Source organism: Opisthocomus hoazin, chromosome Z (assembly GCF_030867145.1).
Source record: "Opisthocomus hoazin isolate bOpiHoa1 chromosome Z, bOpiHoa1.hap1, whole genome shotgun sequence".
Taxonomy (NCBI): domain Eukaryota; kingdom Metazoa; phylum Chordata; class Aves; order Opisthocomiformes; family Opisthocomidae; genus Opisthocomus; species Opisthocomus hoazin.
Window position 1 is genome coordinate 8,624,473 of NC_134454.1, and position 27,005 is coordinate 8,651,477.

Genomic DNA, 27,005 nt, shown 5'->3' on the forward strand with positions numbered 1-27,005 from the left:
TGCCGGTACTGAAAACAAGCACATGCCTCTCCTTCAGGCTGTGCCTCTGCGTAACGACTACCAGCAGACCTGATTTTGGAGATCCCTGCTTCCCTCAGACACTCACAGTCCACCGTGGCAGGGCAAACCCAACAGTTTGCATGGCTGTGCTCTAAACCAGAGGCTAAGAAAGAGATAATGCTTTTTGGAAAAAAAAACCCAAATAAACAACAAACCATTTCAAGATTCAAGATTAGAGAGCAGCCACGGAAACATATGAGGAGGTATCGATTTCCAGGGAAGGCGTAGAAAAGAGTGGCTGTGAGGGATGGGGGTATTTGGAGATCTGCCACCAGCTGAGGAGCAGCAAGGAATCTCAGAGGAATGAAGCGATTTGCTTCATCACGTAACAAGGCTGTGACAAAGCTGGGACCTTTCATCTCTGTGTTCCTGGAGGTTGGATATTACTTCTCTGTTCCACACACAACACCGGAGACTGATTCTCCATCAAATAAAGATGTCCCTGGTGTGTTGTACTCAGGAGAATGGCGAAAGACAGAGGCAGCTCTGAGGAAAAAACTGACTTAAAATCCACCTTTTGGCCTGTTTTTCTTATTCCTATAGTAATTAAAAACTGTTCTAACAACAAGATTAAAACACATGCATATCAACCATTTCTCCTGAGCAATACCAAAGTATCTTGCCAGCTTCTGGTGCGCATGCCCCAATGTTTTTTCTTGGCATTTTATCCTGCCAGGACTGATTTTGCACAAAATCGCTGTGCTACGGGGCCAGGAGGCTTGGGACTCCCTAGGCTGTCCCACTGCTGGGTGCAGCCGCAAGCCAGGGATCTCAGTGCCTGACGCACTCCTCCTGTGCAGCCACCTTCGAAGCCAGATCCATGAAATGAACTGCGTTTTTTGAAAAATAAATCTTTTTTTTTTTTTTTTTTTTCCTGTGAAAAAGAAAATGAACAATTCCACAGATCCCGGTCAGGAGAGGTGATACAACCATGTGAACAGTCGGCAAACTCTGGTGGCAAGGCAAAAGCAGCAACAGGTGGCCTATAGCTCCAAATCTAGGGACAGGAATCACAGAACCATAGAGTAGATTGGGTTGGAAGGGACCTTTAGGGGCTATCTAGCCCAACCCCCGTGCAATGACCAGGGGCATCTTTAACTAGATCAGGTTGCTGGGAGCCCCATCCAACTTGACCTTCAGTGTTCCCAGGGATGGGGCATCTACCACTTCTTTGGGCAGCCTGTTGCAGTGTTTCACCACCCTCATTGTAAAAAACTTTTTCCTTATATCTAGTCTAAATCTACCCTCTTTTAGTTTAAAACCATTACCCCTTGTCCTATTGCAACAGGCCCTACTAAAACGTTTGCCCCCATCTTTCTTATAAGCCCCCTTTAAGTATTGAAAGGCCACGACAAGACCTCCCTGCAGCCTCCTCTTCTCCAGGCTGAACAAACAGACTTGCCATCCATGCGAGCCTGCTGAGGGAAGAACGCAGGTGTCCAGCTGAATCCTCCGCTTGTCCCGCTGTGAGTTTGCAGAAACCCGTGATTTCAGCAAAACAACTAGTGGTTTGGATTTTTTCCAAAGCGGAAGTTTTTATCAGAACAACTCCCAGCCAGCTCTAAAGCAGAGAACATGGCGTCATCTCTCTGCACCCTACAGTCCCCTCAGGCGTAATGTGGGGACATCACGCTAGTTTTACAGAGACTGCTTACTGTCCATCTCCTTTGGGGTCTGCATCTTCTCCCACGCTGGTGACACCGGCTTTCCCACGCACCCCCAGCACCGAAGAGGTGATGAGATGGTCACCCCCAGCTGCCACCGAGCGGCAACGACGCTGTCACACACACTCAGTGTGGCTCTCGTGCGGCAGCACGTGGGGACAGACAGCTGCCCGCTGCTCCTTCGTGGGGGTGCGTCCTCCTGATGCTGCGGGGTGCGGACGGACGGCAGGGGGGCCGCTCCCTGCTTCGAGGGAAGACCTCACCCCCTACGTCCACCTGTGGTGCAAGGCAGGGGACAGCTCGTGATGTCGACCGCTCGTCCGCTTCCACACATCGCGACCATAGAGTTGCCTTGGTTTTGCTCAGTTGTGCCTTGGGAATAACTACCATTAGAAGCATCAATTGTCCTAGAAAACGAGCTGCTGTTTGCAATAGCTGTGGCAAGAAAACATGGGTTTTGTTGTGTGTGTTGTTTTTTTTTTATTATTTTTTAAACAATGCTAATTCTAAAGAAAAGGGTGCACTCAAGGTTCAGGATAATGTTACCAAGCAGCAGAATCTAAGGAGAGATAAAAAAAGGCACAAGCTTTCTGCCTTGTGTAGCTATACTAAAGGAAGGAAATAGGATCCTAAGAGCTTTAATAATCACGTATAACTTTTGGGTGTTCCACACAGAAATCCAAACATAATACTGTTATGGCTGAATGTCTCTCTGTTCCGGGGTTGGAAAGGCTATTAATCTCCACTAGCATATCAGGAAAAAAACAGGAGGATATCATAGTTTGCACAACACCAGGACTAGCCATATAAATGTAATTGTTAATTCTGGTCACCCCTCTTTACCTTTTTATTGTTGCCAATGTCACTTTCAATCTACAAAACAGGAATGAAATCCAGCCTTTCATAATCATAATGCTCAAAGAGTAACCAAACAGCTAACAGCGATGGCCCCAGGTGTTTCAGGTTTAATGACAGTCTTCATTTTAGAAAATATTGGCTCAGTGCAAAAGTGCCACATTATACAGCTTAGAAGATTTCTAAGACTTGTATTGCAAGCTTTTGGAAATCAAGATGTTACTGAACAATCAGAGAAAATGCTAAGTCTAGCGAAAGTGATCTGTTATGGTACATACAATAGATTATTCGCTTGCAAAGAATAGATTTTTTTTTTTTTTAACGCTCTTACAGTGCAACCTCCTCAGCGGGAAGGGAGAAAATAAGGACCTGCAACTCAAACCACACTAGTGAATGCAGCAGGAGGTTTGTCACTGACTTCAGCATAAGCAGGACTATACTCACCAATGACTGTGCTGATGGAACAAAAAGGAAGAAAGAAGAAGCCTTGTTATTTACAGCTTATAATTTAAGTGAATCTGCAGTTTAAAAAGCCCAGAAGGCTTTGAAATGACTTAATATTACCATGTTATTACAATTTTTAATATTAATTTGGAAGCAAGTCAAGCAGATTTGCAGTAAAATGGTTCAACAAGTATTGATGAAATACGAAGCACAAGATGGGTATATGCATGAACAGCATAAAATGTTGCTACTTACTTTAAAGTGAGATTTATGCTCTCTGAAGTTTAGGAACCTTGTTGCAATAAGTCACAATACTTGAGAAAATAAGGACAAAAACCAAACACAAAACATTTTTGAGGTAGTCAAATAAGTTAAATGAAGTTTCACACAACATTAGGCTTAAGACAGACCCGCTGTGTTATATTTATTTCCACGAACACAATAGCAGCATTAAATGCAGGCTGCAAAACGCTGGTGCGAGGCGAAGGCTGGTCCTGCTGCTAGGTTGATGGCCAGCCTCCAGCTGACTGTGTGCCATTGGCCAGAGGGCACAAGCTGCACCTAACGATGCTTCTGGGGATGCCAGCGGCATCTCCCCAGGCCCAGGAGGTCCTGCGGACTTCCTGCAGCCGTGGCGATGCAGATCTGGTGGGGTGGTCAACCCATCAGTGTCCAGCACCTTCTTCAGGATACCAACAGCAGCTCTCTTGCTATGCAGGGCCAAACTCACCTGAGACCACAGTTAGCAGTCTACAAGCTGTGGGTCAACAGGGCCTAAAAACCTCGGCCGTTTTAGCTTCCTACAAGGGTACTAGGTCACTTCAGTGCCCCTGTGCCATCTTTTCTTACTAAGGTTACTCTAATGGGCTCAAGTGTACCTGACCAATTTTCTACACGTGCTTCCCTTGCCCTTGCTTATCATGGTCTGAAGTCAGGAAGGTGAACCTTAAATCATGTTTAAGTGGCAGAAAACTTCTTAAATAAATAAACAAATAAATAAGCAGAAAATCAGAATTTTGTTATTGTCATCTGTAATGCTATGCCCGAGTTAATTTCGACAGCGCTGAATGCAGCTCTGGTCAATACAAAACATTCGATGCTGTAAGGGGACGGCACGGAGGAAGGAAGCGAAGCAGAGAGAGGAGCTCATCCTCTGCTGCATCACACAGCCCCGCTGCAGCCCGCCGCAGACACAGGGCAGCGAAGGGGGGAGAGGACAGGGGCCGCGGAGGCTCACACCACGCAGAATAACTGAGCCCCTGGTGCTCTTCAGGGTCAAGGCAGGCTTTTCCCCTCCCTTGGAGGCTGGGGCAGGCAGGCATCGCTGTCCCCCCCAACACATGTAGCTGACAGGCACAGCAGCTGAATGCAGCAAGAAATGCAGACGAAGTGATGCAAGCTGGACAGTCAGAGTCAGAGGTACGGAGGTCAGACCCGCAGTTGAGGAGCGGTAATTCCTGTCGAACTTGGGGCCAACCCACATTCCTCTCTCCTCACTCCTTTCTAAACTACGGTTTAGGCAGCTAGAGCTTCGTTTGGGTTAGCCCCTGCAAAAGTATCCACGTCACAGGAACACAGCAGACCCCCCTCAACAAGCCCGAGTTGTTTCACTCCAATGTAGACTCTGTTTGCACAAACTCGAGTGTCGCATTTATGCCCTGGAAAAACTGGAGACTCAATCCGCAAAATTAAAGTCCCTGGAAACCCTTGAGACTCAGGGAAGAGCAGGAGCAAGATGTTTCTGACATAGCTGGTAGAGATAAGTTTATGAATTGGAAGTTCGTGTTTATCCACGAGAGGAGACAGCGAAAACTGAGATGAGCACAGTACGTAGGAGGTTTTGAACTGTCATCAAGAGTACACAGTTAGCTCAAATCTGGCTCAGATGGAAATCTATCAGAATGGGTTTTATATAGCCAAAAGCAAAAAATCTGCTTAAAGATCTAGTGTAAACAGTTGTTTCAGGGTGGGGAAATAAAACACTCCTTGCGGTGTGTCTGCAACTGCTCTGAGAACAGAACTTGAAAGAGAAAATGATTTATAAACGAACAGCAGAGAGAACTCATTGATTTTTCTTCTTCTTTTATGTCCAATAAAGGAAACAAAACTAGTGACAAACTGGACTGAAAACGTTCTTTTAATTGCAGCAGTCTAAGACATAATTAGTGCCACGCCTGGGGCAAAAAAACATGCTACCCACAGCACGTGTCATTCAGACCTCATGCAAACCTTCTACTTGGGAAACTTAACTGATTTAACAGATACTGTGAGACAAACATCAGGCATACAGCTTTAAAACTGGCATTGTAAAACTACGAAAAATCAGGAAATAAATGCAAAGACGCAAATGCTAGTGCTAAAGAAGAAACAAGATCACAATTGTTCGGTTTATTTAAAAATGAACCACAGGGAATCCTACGTGGTTAACTTGGCTCCCGCTCTTTCCGGATCGCGTATTAAAACACATCCTAACGAATGAAGTGTTCGATTCTGAAGCTACTCCAAAACCAACCTCCACATCTTTTCAGACTTTTAAGGCAGCGCGTTTCAAAAAGAAATGCTCCCCCCGCAAGGCCTTCCAAACATTTTTACAGCGAGCTGTAATACACCCACCCGCGCGCAGATGCTTCCAGCTCTCCTCACGGCTGGTGCGACCCATAGGTGCCACACCGGGCCCACCCTCTTGCAGCAGAGGTGGGCTACACCGCAGGGAAGCCCCAGGGAGCTGCTGGCCTTTGCCTCATGGCCTGGCCACCGCGCGCGTGCTGCGGGAAGATGCTCCACGAGCGAGGGCTGCGCCGGCTGTGCCACCGCTCCCGGGAACCAGTGGGCAACCACCCTGGCAGAAACCACTGCGCTGCTTCGCGTCTTCTGCTTCAACCACCAACGGCACTGAAAGGTTAAGGAAAGTGCTGACACCCTCCTAATCACAGAGGGGAGAGGGGAGTCCCTCTCCTATTTTGATTAAGCACAAGGAGCATGAATACGCGTTTGTACATAATCTTATTTACATGTGTGGAAGCAGCGAGGGGAAGCAAATACTCTTCCAGCACACAAAACAAGGTCACTGGCTTTACACCAGTGTAGCAAGACAAATCTGGTATTTTTCCATTTTTCAAGTGAAAAAACACTTTGTCTGAATAGTTCTTTGTGTGTTCTCAGTATGGCAGAATAACAAAATGCCACCGACAAGCAGAAAGCAGCTGTAACACTTGCATGTCTGATCTACTTCAACAGGTTTGGAAGAAACGAAATACAATTTATTATAGCCTATTTAGCTCTGCAACAACTGCCCTTCAAAACCCGAAGGAGAACAATGTAATTGAAAGTAAATGCCTTCTTCCCTGCAGAAACCTCAAACAGCCTCAGGCAAGGGCTAATACAGATGTAGTACAAGGCATTAAAAGAGTGCTGGATGCTGTAGCTAGCAATTATCCTGGTATTTAACCAAATCTATCGCTCATCAGGAAAGCGTTTAGTGCAGTAGTCGGAGCGAGACAGGCTGACACGGAGCACAGCTACTTAACTGTCCCCTCCAGCGATTACACTTTCTCAACCTGAGAGTCATGTCAAATTAAACAACTACACATTGACTTTTCACTTCTATAAACATTAAGGTATGATTGACAACTCCTGGATGCTATAAGACAGTCATTATAATCAGCCAACATACTGTTAGCTTATTTGTGGTGCAGTTTTTTTCCCCCTATTCCGAGCAGTTTCCTCCTGGACTATTTTTACAGTGCTCTGTAGGTATGTTTGATTTGATTCCTTGAAGGCTCACCACAACAAAATGTCACCCCCACCACGAGACCTTTGTATGCATGTGGGAAAGCAACATAAAATTAAGTGACTTAACTTGGCATACGAGATCTCTTTTTTTTTTTTTGACCCCTTAGTTCCCCCCCCCCCCCCGGCCAGCAGTTACCCATTTAATGCAAATTTGGACACGTCTGGACAGCAGCAATTGGATGCTAGCACTGCACTAAATACTGTTAATGCGGCACCTTTTTGCAGTATTTTTCCAAATTCCTGCCTTAACTCCTGGAATTCTCTTACAGCCTACACATGGCAGACACTGCAAGAGGAATGACCCACCTGCAAGAACGGAAATTAAATGACAGGCTCTACGATGTGTTCCGAGTGTGTATTCGTCAAGACCCCAAGTTTCCTGAGGCTACTACAGCATCCCTATGTCAAACCACCACTTACTATACATATCTGAAGACTGCAGCTCAGTAAAGTTACTAGAAACCAAACAGGTACATAAAGCAGTCAAGGTCGTGAAGAAATACATCCCTTTGATTTTATATGTAACGTTCTGGTGCCTGAAACCACTTCATTACAACTGACAGCTTTACTCTCCACCCCTCTAACTCAAGCCACAAGAGTAACATAAAATATGCCCAAACTTTACCCTCTCAAAATGAAAGAAGAAAGTAAAAAAAAATTTTGTAAATAATGCTTAACACTTATACCCTCTCACCCTCCCATCATCCCTAAGAAATGTCACTGGATCCTTAAAAGCCTCCGGTAAAGAAGCAGCTGAGATTAATACTGTATCATTAAGCTAATTATGAATACAAACAAGTCTAGAACGCTACTGGTATGCCTGGAAGCCTACGTCTTTACGTGACTAGTGGATCTGAAGCTTTACCTTCATACTGCCTGCAGCAGACCAAAAGGTAAACTTTACAGTGTTCTTTTTTTTAGAAAAACTCTATAAATCAACTACATAAAACCAGTAACAATAAGCACATTTGTGGAAACTGTTCTGATGTAGAAAAGTATGATTTCACTGCAGGATTAGCACTCCAAGAAAAAACAACTACAGGAGATGGAAACAGCTGAGGAGGACAAATGAAGTATAGTTATGTCTCCCCTCTGGTGGTACCAACTGCAGTCTCACTGCTTTTTCCACTTCTGAACTATATTTAATACCCGAGCACGAGTCTCAGCAATCTAACATTAAATATAACAGTATTTCAAACATCCCACCTCTCCCTCTGGTTGAAAATCCAGGCAATAATAAAACCAGAAGACTTCAGTGAAGAGTCCAGAACATGCCAGCTCTGTTTCAAACACAGAGGGCAAAGCAGTCACAGCACTAAAGACAGTGAAATGTAACTTAATTTCCAAGGTTTTGCAGTACAACACTGAAATAACAACATCACAGCAAGCACTTGGAAACTTTGCTGGTCTATCTCTAGTCCTTTCTTTCACTTCTTTTTAATCAGCTAACTGCCACCAAAGTACCCAGCTTTCACTAAAGCAAGTTACTGTCCTTGTCTGTAGGCCAACCAACACAGCACGCTTTCCACTTGATGCGGCTATTACTGTTTAACTCCAGGGACATTTCTCAGACTACCACATCCTCAAGACAGAAGATTTATCTCCAAAGACTCAGCCTCAATTTACTCATACACAAAATGCCTTGGTTATTTTTTTGCACCGACTTCCTACTTCTGTAACTGGACAAAGGCGCCTACTATTGTATCTTATTCTCGATGACCTCATGCCCACACTGCAGCTGGAAGGACTACAACAAGCAGGGAGAGCATCTGCCATCCCAGCACACAGCCAGATGCAGTATTTTAAGGTTTCTGGGTAAATTTCCCCCAAACCTTGTGCTCAAAGTTGCATCTCCCAAGCTCTGGGAGAGATTCACGCACAAAACCCAACAAAAAAACAACCAAACCGAAACCTAGCAATGGGCCTTAGCTCCGTTTCGGTGGTTGCCGGCCAGCTGCATCATCTCCACATGTCAGAAGCAACCTCCTCCAGAGGAGCTGCTCCCGCAGCGCTCTGCCTCGCCGGCCTGCAGCGTGCACCCACGCACAGCCCCGTTCTCCCAAAGGCAGCTGTATCTAACACCTCACACATCCCCTGGCCTTGCCACTCAGAAATTCCAGGATAGCATCTGCTACAGCAACCCTACAAAATAAAAAAAAAATTAACCCAGACAAAAAATCCCTTAGGAAAATTCCTACTCTGTATTTCTAGCCAGGAATCATAAAACTACGACATTCAAAGAACTGCATTTTCAACAGTATGTTTTGAAAATAAAAGGCTACTTCACTGAAAGGCTAACGCTAAAATGCAGCACTTCAACGAAATACTGAAATATTTCTCAAGAAATAGCATAAAAATAAGACAGGGCCCCATCAGAGAAATCCGTATGTGAACATACACAGTGTTTGTATACAGAATGTGCACATAGCATGTGTGTATCCATATATCCATGTATATATATCTCTATATCGATATAGGTACCCACACACAAGTACAGGTATGTGTAGATTATATATATTATATATATAAAGCTAACTTTCAGTCCTCAGAAAACAAAAGCTATCCCCATATAACAGCCAAATTCCTACATAACTCAATTTCGACATCTCATCTGGTGTGAACTGCACTCATTCCTAGTGTAAACCCCAGCGCGCTCTGCAATGATATACTGTAATGTCACATCGCAATCTGGATTTACTATAAAGGGCTGCTGACGAGTTTCAGAGCAGTAAACATTGCTGCGAGGTGTATTTCACACTGAGCTGGTTTTTATGAAGAACACTTCACCGCCCAGCCACGGCACCCAGATGATGAATGGTGAAAGATGCATGACAAGCTTCATCATTGTTTGTAAATCTTAACTGTTCCTGCTCACTAACTCTGCAGGCAATTTTCAAAGACAGCGGCCGACAGAAGGACAGCACAGCTTTCCTGAAGGTTATTCAACTTGTACTTGGCCTAAGCTATGCCTGCGAGGAGCACTGGAAATAAACTCATCCGTTACACTGAAGCATAGAATTGAAAATGTTTGACGGGCAGGCACACTAATGGTTGCTAAATTAAAAAAGCCCATTAAGTAGCCTTCGTACCGGTCCCCTACCCTGCTCCACAGGGTTACATACATCATGCAGAGGCAACATACCCTGGTATTATTTACACATGCAATATAAATATGCATATCTATAAAACGGGCAGAATGAACGATGGGCTGTCTGCTCACACACCACGATTCCCCTGTATCTTCTGCAGTTACACACAGCGATCGACTGTCCCCCATCTCCTTTCCCCACTGTTTGTAGGAAACCTACTTCTGCTTTCTTCTGTCAGAAGTTTACCCTTGCGACAGGGTATAATGCACAGAGAAAGGCAACTACCCACGGCACGCACGCATGGCAGCGGGGAGAGATGCTACCCTTCCTTGTCTTCTCTGAGACCATCCTGGTGTGGCAGCAGCACCACGGACCGCAACAACCTCTTGCAGAGAATCAAAATTCTGCTCATCGCCTCCCTGCTAGAGGTGAAGCCAGCCTACGCTGCTCTACACTACAGAGCCTTGGTAATTCTGGCTTTTTCTCTTCCGTTTTCATTAGAGATCAGTGGCAAACGCTTCTTTTGCTAGAGTTTCTCACGATCTGCAGAGGGTTGCTTTATAGGCAGAAGAAGCTGCAGAAGAATTAGCTCAGCTGGAGACTCTCACCTGAGCTGCAAAGCTGGCGTGAACTGAGAGACGCTTTACACAGACCCTCGCGCACAGAAAAGATTACAGCTGAACACGGAGTGAGCTCTCTCTTCTCTCAGCCAGTCAGGTTACGAGGATGCGACTGCACATTAAAGCAGAGCAAAGGGGCGAGCACTATTGCTGTCTGTTACAATTAGAAATCATGCCTGGGTAAGCACGTTGTTACCACTACTGTCCTGATGAGACATCTTCACTTGTTTTGGCACTTTATGGTAAAGTTTGTTCTATTGTTAATGATTTCTATCAATTTCTGCTCGCCGTGGGAAAACCCCTGTATCCAGAGGTAAAAAAATCAGAGTGTCACAGTCACGCCAGGTGTAAAAGGAAGCAGCTCAACTGATGGTGTGGATTTTTTCAGTGAAGCATCCAACACCCTTTAAAGTGTGAGGAAAAATCCCACACAGCCTCATCAGCTACAGTAACATCCCCCGCCCCACACAAAGAGCAGCTCCAGCAGGAAGAAAAAAAGTCCAGGGGTGCAGTGGGTATAAACCACTGGTCTCTGACATCTGGCTCTAAAATGTCCCCAACTGCAAGTGGGACTGAGAAGAAACCTCCCTCCGTTACAGAACGTAAAGGAAAAAAGGGAACATGTCTGGGGAAAGCAAACAGAGCCATCACTACTCCCAGGGCAGCATCCCCTGCCCCAGCGCTTGCTCCCTGCTGCACCCTTGGCGAGGGCCAGCAGGAGTGCAGGGTGCCCATCAAAACCGGCTGCTTTCAGGCCAGAATGGATGGGATGCAGGGAACATCTTTTCATAGGAGAAAACTCAGAAAAGTAGAGATTTTGGCAGTAGGTTTAAATCCATCGCTCTGGATCTGCACCTGCTGTGGCCCACCATGCCACTGATTTTATTTTCTTCAGAACAGAAGGACCTTCCTTAAACCCCTGTTTTACCAACCCAGTGCCTGCAATGCTCACCAAAACACAGGCTTGAATTTCAAAAGCCCCGCACCCTTTGAGCCACACAGAGTATTACGGCATGGATAAATACATCTCGTGAAGAAAGCCCCCTTCTCTGACTGCTTAGCAACTGTCTGGGCTGACCCCATTCTGGGTGGATGTGATTTTGCTGGTGCAGGTGGATGGGCTCCCACTGGCATCTCCTGAGGGTTCAGGTTGTCCCACTACCTCTTGCTAGCGTGCCAACAAATGAAAGCACATTCACACGCACTTTTCATGAAAGCTTAGCAATCCTCTTAGTGGATCAATCCTCCCCTCAGTTCGCAAATATCTGAATTTCTACAAAGAGGGATCTGGCGGAAAACCATTAAAAATACAGCTTGTTCAGCTGCTCCTGCAGCAGGACCAGCAGCTTCCCCCAGCGCAAACAGCAAGGGCTCATCAGATGCCCTGGCATGAATCAGCAAAACTCGTGAATCAGCAAAATCCAGGAATCAAACCTGTAATTCTGCAATTGTCTGATGGAAAGATGCTTTGCTGCATATATTATTTTATTTCCGCGTGCTTTTGAGTGAGTGCAATATAAAGGTTGTGCTTGGAGAAGAAACTACTAAAATTAGCCTTTTAATCAGGAATAAACTGAAGCAGAATGGAAGGCAAGGAAATGCTTACCTTAATTTACATTAATTTGTTTTCAGGAATTCCCTTCAGACCTTAGATGGTTCTTTTAATACCGGTCAAATCTCCACCAATCCAACCTCATTTAGAACACAGATGCATAATGTACAAAAAGGCTTCAATAGACAGCAAAATGAGTCACCAGAGCTTATACTGCATATGCCTCACATTCTCAAATGTATTTTGATAACTGCTGTTACAGCTCATGAGATGATGAAGTACGAATACAAATGTCACAGATTGGGGTTAGCGACTTGCTTGGATTAAAAGATAACAAAATCCCCAAGCCTAACAAATGTCTAGTCAGCTAAGCCCAAAAAATCAACTCATTGTTGAAAATGAAAATGGTACGTTAAAAGAGCACCTGCCCAAAGAGGTCTGCAAAATGTTGCAATGCACATGCACAACGAGCAACATAAACCAAGGCCTGCAGAAGCGCAGTGTAAAATCTGCTTGCCACCCCTGTAATGGGGGAAGCCGCACACAGCACAGCCACCGGGGACTGGAAGTGGCAGCAATGAGAATGCACAAAAGAAGATAAACAGTTGCACAAAGATCAAGTGGCCCACTGGAACTGACTGTTCAAAATCTGCAGATTTAGATGATTACTCCTTCCATTCCTCTCTCGCCTTATGCCAAAATTCACTTCTAAAAGTTGGATGTAAGATGGACAGTTAGTGGCAAACACAGTCTTGAGTTCTCAGCAAACACTGCTTGCTCGTTCATCACTAAGGACAGCATGTTCTTGAATTGAGGTCGCTTTTTAAACAAAGGGTGCACAGATAGACACAGGCACAAAACACACAAGCTAAATATTGCTGAACTATATCAGTCCCAGGAGTAAAATGTTATCCTTCCCACACGCTCTGCTGCTGAAACCCCTCCAAACTCAACATGTATTTCTGCTGATGCTCTGCTGAAGAGGTGTGTAGAAACGGAGTAGAAGTGGCACCTCTCGTACTTGACAGCAGCCACACCCTGTGGGACCGAAACAGCTACTGTAGCTTAGGCAGACTGTGTCTGTCCCGCTGACAGAGAAGAATTTGGGCTATTTTCTACTATTGTGCCCCACCTCCTAAGCGCTTTATTAGCATAGCCCTGCCAGTGCATCTCCTTGGCTGGCTGCAAATAAAAAGCAGGTAAGACGCAAGGCTTTTTTCTGCTCTTTGAGCTGATTTCCTAGCCACACCAAACCAGCCTGCTTTGTTGCAGTGCCCTCTGTGTAACTTGAATGTTTGCAGAAAACAGCCTAGGTTCAAGGACACGGCGGTCTCAGAGACATTTTGCATATGGAGACTCCTCATCCTCTCTGATCCGACAGCCCAGTGCCACCTGTAGCTCTGAAGCGTGACTCTTGTCTCCCACGGCATTTCAAGGGCACAGGTTCATACAAAAATACTGTATGCAGGAAACCTCAAAAAAGGGGTGTAACTTTGGCACACAGGAACCTGGTCTGAAAGAAACATCCGACCTCTTGTGCGTGTTTCTGGTGCACGCAGCATTCCCTTGCATTCCAGCAACGCTTTTGCCCAAATGAAACTTTTTGTCTTAAGCAGGGAGACTGTTTCCGACGTGTCCTTGACTGTGAAACCACTGGGAAGAGTCTCTTTACAGAGCTGCTCCCATTTGGGCGGGCTTCTCCAGCGGCTCAGCGCTGTGTTCCACACAGCGTCCAAGCAGACAAGCAAATGGGAGTCTTTAAATGCAGCCCCTGGAGACGTCCGTGCCGCTTTCATTTCCGTAACTGTAGAACCGGGGATACCAGTTCTGTAACTTCGAGACCAGAGTGCGAAAAAGTGTTTTGAAAGTGTTGGAAGCTGTTCTGCTGACAAAATACCTGTTAACAGAAATGTTCTCCTTCATAAAATGGTGTTTGCTGATTTACAACAAAACTGTTGACCGTTTCTGTATCAAAATGCACATTTTCTATCAGTTTTTCTTATTTGTGTTTGGGAGCAGCTTCAAGCACTTTCAAGCTCCTGCTTTATGTTCAAGCTGCAAATACAGCACTGCTGCAGTGCTTCATTACTTGTGTTTCTAACTACCCTGACACTTAGACAGGAAAACAAAAATTAAAATCCATTCAGCAGCTAGAGCAACACTTTAAATGCCAGCCATCTCCTTCACCACGAATGCAGACACACAGAATAATTATATCAACATTTTGCATAATAATGACAAAGAGGAGGTTTTATTCCATGCCAACGTTAAGACAAGGTAACTACTTTAAAATCAAAGGTGTCCGCAAATACGGAGATGTTTCTCCTTTGCATCCTTGTCTTCAAATGTTGATTTTTTTCTGCCACTGTCCCAAACTGGAAAACATTCCCACACAGATAAGCAAATGCTCAACTTCTAATCAGTGGAAACAGGACCCTGGGAGAGGCACCCTGTCCTGATCCAGGCCTGTGCTTTCTTGCTGTCTCAAACCAAGGTCTTGTGCAGGCACTTCACAAACCTAAGAGCACGAGGGGCTGGCTCAAAATCAGCGGGAGGTGCTATCCAATTCTAATTCCTCCACTTCTTGCACAAGGATCTCTCAGCTTGGCTTCTTCCAAAAAGAAAGAAATGTTTTAAAGTATGCTTTGTACACACAGGGATTGAGAACAACCCCTCACACATCTTTTCCTCTCTTTGCTCTTGCAGAAAAAAGCAGAGGAAAAACCTTTGAAAGTACAGAGCACAAAATCACTTTCCTACCTAGAAATTATTATATAAAACTTACGACCTGGTGAACTAAGAGAGCTATCTGAAAACACTCTTTTGACATTTGTCACTGGCTTATCTTCTTTTTCTCCCCATTTTTTCCAGTTTCAGCTGGAAGGGTAGCAGCTGTGCTTAGTTAGAAGCTAAACCATTTTACTTAGAACCACTTCAGATCGCAAGGAGGTTGACCGATGTTGTTTTGCCATTCAGAAAATGTCAGTCCATTACTACATGCAACACACTGTAACACGGTATGACCTCACGCACAAATGTCAGAAGCTTTCTGAGAACTTTGCATCATTCATAAAACCACAGAAAGTGTAAATCTAGGTCTGCTAGCTCATCTCTCCTACCTGTCAATGTAACCGGTCTAAGAAGGCAGTTAACTTCACAGAACAAAATTAGTGAAATATTAACTAATATAATACATGAACTGGCAAAACCTCTCTCAAGCCGAAGTTACAAGTGAAGCGTAGGTAATAGACTGCACATGTTGTAAGACCATCTCAGATTCGTGCTTGGGAATTTAATAACCACTTTTAAGACACACGTTTCCAACATTTTGAAAATTTGGCTGCAAAATGAGTTTTTTATTTTGACCTGTTGCTCTTCTATATGCAGTGTTACCTTCCTGTAAAATTTCTGGATTAACAATACATAAGTCTTCATATAGTTCTTAAAAAAATTAGTTATGGGCTTGCTGCAGGAGTTATTAGGTGAAGTTTTACAGTCTGCATTATACAGCAAGTAAGATTAGATGATCCTAGTGTTCCCTTCTGGACCTAAAATCTATGAACACATATTCTTAGAAAGAAAGCAAGTCTCTGAGCATGGTTACCACTCCAGCCACAGACAAGGAAGGAGTAAAATACGATTTGTTTATTTAAAACATGCACTAGAGCTGTCTTTAGCAAGTAGCAACCACCAACCCTGCAGAAACACGTCACCAGGCTTCAGACAAGAAGTCAGGCATTGTACAGAACATTCAGCCCAACAGTCAATGGAGAAATGCACAAGAATGCATCTTCCCTATGAGATGGTACTTGCAGCATGGGCAGTCAGTACTTTGGGGGAAGGGACCACCCTCTTTAATATGCAGGATCCACTGCTCACGGGCTGCTGGCTGACTCAGCACTCACACGGATGACAATAAAGAGGAAAAAACCTCAAATCCTCTGAGGACTGTGAAAAGCACCAGAAGAAAAACGTCAGGGGAGTGTAAATCATCGACTAACAGCCTGAGAATATTATTTTGCCTGTACACGGAAAAAGTAAAAGCAGTCATCTCCTCCAAGAACATGCACAACGAAGGAGAAGATGCTTCTAAGAAGCACACTAAATGCGTATGGTCCTGCTCACACGTTCAAGTTTCTCACAAAAATACTGGTACCTCTTTCACCTACTAGCTCCCTGCTATGGAAAAACACTTCTTCAGAGTCTGGAAAATGCTCTTTGATCTCAGTAAATTACATCTCACTGCTTGTCGGTTTCTGATTGATGGTGTAACTTAGGGAACAATATCGGTGTGTGGAATACTGTCTGGAGAAGCAGTCAGGGATTATTGAAAATACAGTATTTATGCAGTTTAAAAATCAGTGGCACATTACGCACAACTTTTTTCTAGAGTGATGAAAAATTACTGAAGTGCATTTGGGAACAAAGGGTATAAGGTCTTTTGTCTATTTGTAAGAACACTCGACTGGTAAGACTTCTTAGTGAGTTAGTAGTGATGGATGCAAGAAAAAGCGTCAACCGCAGTTGAGCATAAAGCCAACTGCTTCTCCGACCAATGGGCAGAAAGGCAGACGTCACCGTTCAATGGTGGTCAGGGAAGAGGGAAGAAAATAAAATTGAAGAAAAGAGAAGGAAAATGAACCAAGGATCACTGATTTCTCTAACCCATTTAAAACTACTGGAGAAGGAGGAAAAGTCTCAGGTTTCATCACACTACATGTTGTTTCTTCATCTGTCTGATATGTCACAGTTGGTTGGAAGACTTTCAGAAAATCGGCCCCTCCGAAAGGGCAGCCACCTCCTCAGTATAAATCATTCTGGAGTTACTGAATTCAAGGGCTCAGTGCTGATTTACACCAGCCACAGGTATGACTCCACACACACCTCACCTTGCCAAACTTCATTTGAGTCCTTAAGGTCCTGTCATGATGCAACTACTGTATTTTCACGACAACACAAACGCAACAGGCACCAGGACATCGGCCACAGAAAGGCCATGACTGAAAACAATTATGGAACCTATGCAACACACATCCTTCCATCAGATACAAAGAAGAGAAGATCAATTTCGATGTATAAGTGCATCAGAGAAGCAAATGAGGATGGATGCTGTTGCCAGTGGTGTGACTGTGCAAAAAAAAAACCCCAAACACACAAATTTGGCAGGTGTAAAGTAAATGAGAAGAAATAGTTCCCACAGACCGTATAAAATTTAAACCCCAAATTATTAATTGCTACAGAGAGACAAAAAGTGTGAAAAGCTTATGGAAGGGTTAGCTCAATCCACAGAGTGCAGGTCTGCTGCTGGTGAAACGATGGTTCAGAGGCAATCAACATCTTAAGACACCTTTGAACGCTGTAGGGGTGTGAGGATTTTGGACATACAAGGTAGGATCACCCTACTCTTTCTCTGTTTCTCTTCTTGATTCTCTAGCATCAGCTACTGTCCTGTTCCAGGGACAGGGAAGCAGCTCTATGGAGTTGGTCTACTCCACCAGGGCCGTGTTAACGTCTGTGCGTGCACTCTACCTGCTGCTGGAGCAAGGGAATAAGGAAACGAGAGAAACACTGTCAAAGCCACAGGGCAAATTCACCAATGCTTCCCTCAAAATTATCGCAGATTATAGTAATTCTTAGGACAGCCAAGAAACACTGGATATGAAAATAAAAAAATATCTGCAGTAGTTTTAAATTCAAGTAACATGGTATGATGAATTTGAAAGCAAACAAGGAAGCAAGCCTGCAAAGGGCTTCACAACATGGTTGGGATGAAGGAATAGTTCCCATGCACAGTTCAGGAAGGAAGAGGACAGCAAAGGCTCAGTGGGAGGCCTGTGGAAAAAAATCACGGACATCGTTTCTAGGAAGAAAAGAGAGGAAAGAAAACTCTGTGCCTGAAGTGAAGATAACTGTTGCAGTGAGGGAGCCAGGTGGTGAGCACCAAAGACGGCCCCTCGGGTGACTCTCTGTACAGCCTAGGGACATACACAGGATTGGAAAGGTACAGAATCACAGAATAGTAGGGGTTGGAAGGGACCTCTGTGGGTCATCTAGTCCAACCCCCCCGCCGAAGCAGGGTCACCTACAGCAGGCTGCACAGGACCTTGTCCAGGCGGGTCTTGAATATCTCCAGAGAAGGAGACTCCACAGCCCCTCTGGGCAGCCTGTGCCAGTGCTCCATCACCCTCAGAGGGAAGAAGTTCTTCCTCATGTTCAGACGGAACTTCCTGTGCTTCAGTTTGTGCCCATTGCCCCTTGTCCTGTCACTGGGCACCACTGAAAAGAGCTTGGCCCCATCCTCCTGACACCCACCCTTGAGATATTTATAAGCATTTATTAGGTCCCCTCGCAGCCTTCTCTTCAGGCTGAACAACTGTGCTCCTGAACTACGCGGCTTCTGAACAACGAGCCTGCGTCACTGCACAGTAACAGCCCTGCGCTGCCACCGCCCCACAAGCCTTCTGAAACCCCCCCACCTCCCAACACCCAGCTTCCCTCCCAGCAGCAGCCCACACCCCCCGGGTGCCCGCCCCAGGGCAAGGCGGTCCCAGACGCCCCGGCGGGCACGCTCACCTCTCGCCTTCGACTCCGAGTAGGAGGGGATGTCCTCAGAGGTCAGGATCTGGGGGAGGCACGTGGGAGCGCTGACCCCCTGCCCCAGGTAGGATGCAGGCGGGTAGTAGGAGCACACATGGTACTGGGAGCTGACGGCGTGGTGGCCCTCCATGCCCTTCACCTGCTGGAGAGAGAAGCGCGACAGCAGCCTGTCAAAGCCAAGCCCCGGTACCGGGAAGCTTTCCAGACCCCTTCAACTGCACACACCAGGCCAGGGTCAGAGGAGAAGTGCAGGTGCAGCCCCTGCACCTCCCCAGAGACAACCCACCTCAGACTGGTGGTAACTGCTCTGCCAGGGATCCACGGGGCAGCTACAGGGGACAGTCCTACCAACTGACTCGCCTGGGACACGCTCCACAGCGTCTGAGCAGCCACGCACACACACAAACACATCACGTTTATAGAATCATGGAATCATTAAGCTTGGAAAAGACCTCTGAGATCATCAAGTCCAACTGTCAACCCAACACCACCATGCCTTCTAATCCATGTCTTGAAGTGCTGCATCTACACATTTTTTTGAACACCTCCAGGTACGGTGACTCCACCACTTCCCTGGGCAGCCTGTTCCAATGCCTGACTACAACCCAGGGAGATAGAAAAATATATTCCTGATTTACCCAGCAAAACCCAGCTGCGGACAGACTACACGGGAAGCCTGTAGTAGAGCCACAGCTGGACACCAGTCAGCAGGTCCGCTGTGTCAGCATGGTGTTGTGTCCACCAGGCAACTCCTTCTCCCTGCCACAGTCTGCAGCAAGTCAGCAGCACTCAGAAACCAAAGCTAATTCTACTCCATTGCCCTGAAATCATCCCAACTCATCTCCTCAGAGAGGCAGTGATGGTTTTTCAAATTTTTGCTTTATGAAAGAACTACCATCTACTATTATTTATTCCAAAGCCCTAGAATGTAACATGACTACAGTGCTCCAAAAAAACGCAGCCAAACACTTCACAAGATTACGATTCTCAACAGGGAAGGTAACGCTACCTGGTCTCCCTAAGTCTGCTGGGCACTGAATGATTGCAAGATGGAAAGCTTCTGGGCAGAGAAAAAGTATCACAGTTTTGTACCAGGCACAAAGGCTGGGCCAGCAGTAAGGCACATCCAGTTATGCCATCAGACATCGTCTTTGCAAGCAGAAGTGCTTGGTGGCCTTTTCAGCCGCGTCTCACCTCAGTTAGAGGAGCTCTGCCCACTCCACTGCAGTCCCCTCAATTCCCAGCCCTGTTCCTCAGCACCTCCCAGGCCGCAGAGCTCAGACCCGAGGAGCAGCAGAGGCAGGGGGTGGACCTGCTGTCCCAGTGGCCACCCCTTGCCAGCAGACCCCCCAGGTCGGGTCCTGGCAGAAGAAGCCACCTCCCAGCGAAGCAGCCAGAATGCAGTCAACCCTTGTTTTCCAGGGATCCCCTTAATAATACTACGCCTGGCTGGAAATAACGTGGCCCAAGTCACATAAAATCTTGCTGGTGCTCTCTGAGACAGAGGGCAATATCCTGCCTTCCATGTGGAGCCAGGTCTGGGGCGAGATGAAGTGCAGAGAGCGAGCGGTGGCTGTTCAGAGGGAGCAAAGTGCACCTCTGCCCGTGTTCTGACAGCAGCACAGTCGCACGTATTTGCACATGTGCTGAGGGATCAGCAGGACATGCTTTTAGTCTGCCAAAGTAAGGAGTTTTTCTATTATAAATCAAAGCAATGATTAAAAGGTGATTATTCTACCCTCTGCACCCTACGCATGCAGAAAAAGTTCAGCATTCACCAAAGTTTCATCATGATAAATAGTAAATTGCTCTTGAAAAAATTTCACGTGTCATCCCAAGGAAGCCTGAACTTAAAAGAGCCACCGATGTCCTGTTTGCTGTCCTGAAAAAGGGCAGTCTCCTCTTGGACACAGACATCCATGCTTTGCACAGACTCCCTCAGCAAAACCCAGGCTGCCTCTGCCCTGAAATTACGCACTGGCAATACAAACCGCCCAAAAGCTCGGTCCAAAGGCTGTTTTGAATATGCACATCCACAAAGCTCAACAGCTGTAGGAGTACTGGGGGGAAAAAGTTATAAAGTTCCTCTCTGCCTGCCGTTTTGCGCACACCATCTTCCTCCTCTCGGTGGGGCAGGGCTGTGGGCAGCATCTGTGGTGCTGACACCTCCACCTCTCCCTTGTGCAAGCGCACGTGTCCACGCGTACAACCGAGAAAAGGTCGCCTGTGGGAGACAGCATTATTTCAGCTGTAACAAAATGGAGGGATCACTCCCTGGCACTGAAACGATCACGTGCCAGTTTCCTCTCCCTATAGAGTGGATGCAGTGACCTGTTTACTTTCAAACCTTTTTTTTAGGGTTTTTCTCCATTTCTTAAAAAAACAACTCACCTAAAATCTCTGGATGCAATGAATTATTACTACTATTATTATTAGTGTGTGGTAGCTGGCTAGCAAGAGACATGTTTTATAATCTTATTACCCACACCAAGTCTATGAACCACAGTTCGACCGACAGCCAGAGACTTGGCTCTGCAGAGAATATGCTGTGTATTAACCGCTGAAGAAAATCTAAAAGCTTTTGGTTTTGTTTTATTAAACTGTTTAGAATACACACCGCAGTAAATCTGAACCATAAGGTTTCCTTTTTATAGTGCTGAGCAATCCTATTTTACAGTAACAATAAAAAAACAACCAGTCGTAAAAATTCTTGACCTTAGCGCTGCTTTAAAAAGGGGGCTTAGGAGATCATTACCCCACGAGAAGGGGCATTTACTACTATTAACTCCTGCAGCTCTGCAGAGTCCTTGCATATTTTTGGGTGCCAGAAAGGGAGACAAAAACAGCCCTGGGGAGACCCTGGAATATTTAGATTACTTCTACCCCAGGGCAGTTCGGCCTTCCAAATGCTGCAGCAAGGTGCCAGTTGTGGGATCCTTCCCTGGGGGAACGTTGGGGTCACTCTGGGATCACAGGAGGAGATGCCTGGCCCTCTGGTGTCTTCTCCTGCCTCCCTCGCCCCTTCCAGCCCTACAGTGAGGCCAAGACAGGCGGGGCACTGTGGTTTGTACCACAGCAGGCTACGTGCTGTAAGAGCCAGGCGTGTTTTAGGTGAGGAGGTGCTGTGGAAGGGAAGGGCGGGCACCTCCTCTTTGCTGAGAGCCAGCTGAGCTCCTGACGAACACCTGAGCTGCTCGCAGCGCACCTCCTTCCAGCCACACATCGCTCGTGCCTGCCCCAGCTGCAGGACTGATTCACCAAATCCCTTCAGCAGGAGACACGCACCACCGAAGAAGCACACTTGGCCTATTCAACATTTACGGATTCCTCTAACTTGTACAAGACAGTGCACAATCGGTAACTTTTTAAGGGATGTACCGCAAACAACAGTGGGGTGCTCGTAACTCCTGAGCAAACAAATATGGCCTGACTAAAAGACCATGCAGGCAGTGGAAATTCTTTCCCTGTTCCCTTGTAAAGCCAACATGGGGCACCAAGAGGCAGCTACAGCTCATCCGCAAACTGGCACGCTGGAAGCAGGATTTGTCTGTCACCAAGCACAACAGTCAGTGGGGCCCTACAGCAGTGCCCAACGGTGACAGAATATGCAGCAAAAGCCAGGGAAGCATAAAAAAATGCTCTTGCATCATTTCAGACCATTCCTACGAAAAAGCTCTCTTAACAGCTGGTGGAAGAGCAGCGTAAAGCCCAGCTCCTCCTTCCAAGCTCCTGGCAGCATCTGAATAACCTCTACACATCTTCATGGAGGAAGAGCCGAAGAGAGCAGGTGGCCAGACCAGAGACAGAACAGAGGCAAGGCAGGCAGAAATGGTGGCTCACTTCTCCATCCAGCCTCAGAGACTACAAAACAGTCCTGCCCTTCCCAGATGATTTGTTCACATTAAGCACCACCCAGGTAATTCTTCTATTTGCAGAAGCTGCAAGCTGCCATCTCCTTGTGAGCAAGCGTTACTCTTAGCACCACCTTCACATTTTGCAGTTGATCCTGACTATGGGGCTTACTCCCAAGAAGAACACATAGGAGGAGGTCATGGATGCTAATCCTGGGTGACAAAGGCTGCAAAAAATTCAGAGCAGCAGAAGAGCTCAAAGCACTGTCCTTCGGCTCAGCCACTGCTGTGCCACATGATTTTGACCAAATCAGTCCACTCAGGCTTTCCATCCCTCTGTCTCACCCATGACTCACCAACAGCTGCCTTAAACCAAAATCAGTAATTATGGAAACACCAGACAAACTCTGTTAAAAATGTTAACATAGCCTCTTCCTTCTGCCTTGATCTTAAAAATAAAGCCAGCTTCAGGGGGCGCAAAATTGCATTTTGCATTTATGTGCTGTTTTTTGCAAACAATAGAATTCAGAGGTCGGTTTTTGGCACGAGGCGAGAAGGCATCTGCTGGGCACCAGCGTGAAAATCCAGACATCAGGCATCTCCTCTCTGTCACCTGCGGGCACGTTGTTTAACACTTCCCTGCCTCAGTTTCCCCCGCTGTAAACCAGGGTTGCCACGACTCTCCCACCTTGCAATGCTACTGCCCATGAGCTGACCCCTCACAACTACTGCTGCACTCACGCTGCCCTAGGTGGCTTTGTTTTGCTCCTAAAACCAGCTAAGCATCTTTTCCAGCACGAGTTAAAAATGAGTCTATGATACCCTGCCTTGACTTACTTTGACTCTAGCACTGAACATACAAGAGACATCTATATCTGTCCCTCCTTGATAGACAAACTTAATTAACCTTTGCTATTCTGTTCCAACCTATTCTTTTAGACAAAGGCAGTGACCCATAAACAATATGTTACCATCAGAATCTCAACTGCGGTGACACCTAGAGATATAGCCCTATCAGCAGTATCGGAAAACAAACCGCTTAGATTAGCTCCTCCAAGAAATATGGATTGCATTCATGTCACACATGAGCTGTCAGAAACATTAGGATACTTTTAGCATAAATCTGCAGTGTGAAGGGTATGTTATGAATACAGTACATAATACACTGCTTACACATAAAATTGGGATTGTGTCGAGTGACTTGCACAATCTGTATATATTTACACACACACACTTCTCACACATTTTACACCTATGTCTGGAGAGTTAGACTGCACATTTCTGCAGCAAGGCCAGGCTTATTGGAGGAAAAGACTGTGCCAGAAACTAGAAACAGGTTGTGAAGTTGAAAAGAGCAACCTTTTTTACTAGCAAGCAGCTATTCTCAAGAGTCCAAACTGCTAGCTGCCCTATCACGGCCACACTTCTCTGGATTTAGTAAAAGACAGTTTTATATGTTTGCTACTTTTTAAGAAATCCTTATAAAACAGTTTCCTACCTCGGCAATGCTAAATATGTCACTTCCAAATGGTAAATGTAATTCCCAGAATTCACCAGAAAATGAGCTAAAATTTCTCAGTCTGACTCTCACCAGTACTTATTTCAGGTTTTTGCTTTATACCGGTGTAAGGAAAGAACAAAGAAGTTGAGGTTTTGGAAGTGAGAATACTGGTTTGGGAAGGAAGGAAAGGCAGGCATACAAAGTGAAGGAAGGGAAAAAGACACATCAGAGCATGAATCAGAAATTACATTAAATTCTGAAATTATTCCAAAACCTCCTGGCCAGCCTTAACCTTTCTCCAAAGAAGGATCCCTGGAGTTACCGGAGTAACAAAGAAAAGAGCCATTGGTCCCCAGGTGTGTGAGTACATTCTGCATCTTCCAGATATTCAACAGTCTGGCTGTAGGATCCAGAAGAGTTTCAACACTTCTTGGGGAGGACATCGACTCACAAGGAATCCCGATTACCCCTGTGCCGTGGGTCACATGCCAGCAGTTTCACTGCCAGCTTGGAGAATTAAACGTGATTAGACTCGGACGTGTCCATCCTGGTTTCACTTTTCCTGTGACAAAGACTGCAGTCACCCCACCATCGTCCAGTTGCGGTCCCTACGCGGGGCGCAGAGAGACCTGCTTCAGAAGCACCAACTTCCACTGTACACCCACAAACATGGTCTGACTTGCAGTACTAACGTTGGTGAACTCCTTCAACTGTGAATTGGATTGAATGCACATAAATTCCTGTTGTAATCAACAACTGTGAGAGCTTCAAGGGAGGGTCCAGACGCTCACACAGAACTGGAGTGAAAGAAGACACACATTAACCACCACATCTTCTGTATTCCCTCTCTCACCTAAGCTTGCCTTTTCTGCAGGTGCAACACCAGACATATCTCATTAGCTGCCTTAGAGCTGGCAAAAGCAGCAGAATATAAATGACTGCAGGGATCTCAACCAAAACTATCATCTTCATTATGCTTATCAAATCATGACGGATAAAGCTTCTGGGACAACTGTATACGAATGAATAAAACCTACACAGAAATACGTAAAAAATTTGCACCTCTACAAATCCAATCAAGTACACGAGCCTCTGCAAAGAACAAAGACTAATGAAATCTGACATTAATATACATTAAAGATTCAGTGATTCAGTTTATTTGCCAAAGCTCAATGATGCATTAATCCTCATCCCATCCCACACACACTCGCATGTTTCCTCCCCGGCTTTTCTCCCTTGCTCCCTAAATTCTGCAACAGCAGACAGCTGGGCTGCTCAAGGCCTTGTCTGCATCCAGAAGTTACCTCACTTTAAGTATGCAATTCTCCTTGTGTGGTTACAGTTATTCTAAGGCACATGAGCCTCCACCAACAGAGCCTGGAAAAGGGAAGGGTCCTGTCCACACTGCTTAAACTAGGCTACCTTCCAGTGAGCACATGCGTGGTTTACACCAACAAAAGAACCCTCCTGTGGGCTCACACCTTAGCAAGCTGCCCTGATTCGGTTACAGCAGGCATCACACCGCTATCGTTCTGGTAAAGAAGCAAAAATCAAAAACTTTGATCGAAACACGTATAGCACTACCAGTCACGTGAGCAGACTCACCTGTGCTGGAAGACTGATTAAGAAAGCCTGTGCATGTAAAAAATAAACCCAGCCAGTACAGCCAGTCCGGCAAAAATCCTTGTGTAGATATAGCTATGTGTTTCCTCTATAGAGAATCAGCCTGCACAGGTTTGTCAGCAAAACCCCCTGAAGCAAGGTCCAGTTCTTCTTTGTGGATCATGCTTTGAAACTCTCCTGCAACTCCTTACCATGCTTGCAACGGAAAACTCATTCATGCATCTCCATTTAACAACATATTTCTGTGATCTTCCCTTGCTGGTAACCTTCCATGTGCAGAATCGATGTTTAACCACGTGCAGAAGCTGAGAGCTTGTTCCCCTTACAACAAACCATCTTCAGTGCCACACAGTGTTTTACAACCTCGGCATCACTGCATCCACTGCCATCAAACATTATCTAGCCTAGCGCTCGCTAAAACTTTTTATGATTATTTGCGCAATGTTATGCTATCATAACAGTATGCAAACCCCACGATTTGTAACTCTTCCAGCAATAACAATCCTTCTTGCTGATCAGCCTCAGAAAAAGCTTGTAAGTTACATGACACTGACCTTGAATTACACTCTGCCCTGCTGAACAGGACAGGTGGGTCCTGGTTTTAGGCCATTTAGAAGCTGGGGAGACATCACTTCTGCAGGCAGAAAACACTACCTCTGGTCTCTCTGCGCAGACAGCCCACCAGAACAGCACTGAGAGATCACAAAACTTCTGGCCAGGGAAATTAAAATCTTTGATGAGGTAAATCACTAAATTCACATGGAGGTGAATGGAACCATGCGATACACCCCACAAGGTGGGAATGAACACCCAGTGCTTGGAGACTGCTTGTGGAAGTGTCCTTTTTGACAACAATAACCTCTTTTTCTCCTTCACTACCTCTTCAGTATCCCACTGATTTGAGTGGCACTTAAGCAGAAGTTACAGATTCTGCAGGGCCCCAAGAGAAAAATGAACGCAAAACATATTATTGCTTTTCTTTCTTTAAGGGGTGTCAAAGGTCCCACAAGAAACACGCAACCTCACAGGGAGACAACAGACCCTCTCGGCCAAGACTTCTTACACATACAGTCTAGTTTCAAACGACAGTACGTGACAATAGAACTGAGAGGACACCGTCCTCATTCCAAGGTTAAAAGGTATTTTAACATACTCTCATGTGTCTCTTCCTCAAACGCTATGCACTAGGATAGTCAATACTTGTAATGTACTTCCCTTTATCCCAAGCAAGCAGAATCACAGAAGTCTCTAGTGGCTGGAGGAATGGTGAAGTGTGGGACTAGCAGCCTGCAAGAACGTTATTTTCACCAGACGAATGCTGCCGTCCCTCATTTGTGCTGTGATGGTGTCTCCAAGC

General features: G+C 45.8%; 1 protein-coding gene across 1 annotated transcript in view; it reads right to left on the minus strand.

Moving 5' to 3' along the window:
- DMRT1 (doublesex and mab-3 related transcription factor 1) overlaps nt 1-27,005 on the minus strand; it is a 62,089-nt gene that overhangs the window by 9,801 nt on the left and 25,283 nt on the right. The window contains exon 4 of the mRNA XM_075411163.1: nt 18,650-18,812. Coding sequence (XP_075267278.1) covers nt 18,650-18,812 — 163 coding nt within the window. The remainder of the gene's footprint in view (nt 1-18,649; nt 18,813-27,005) is intronic.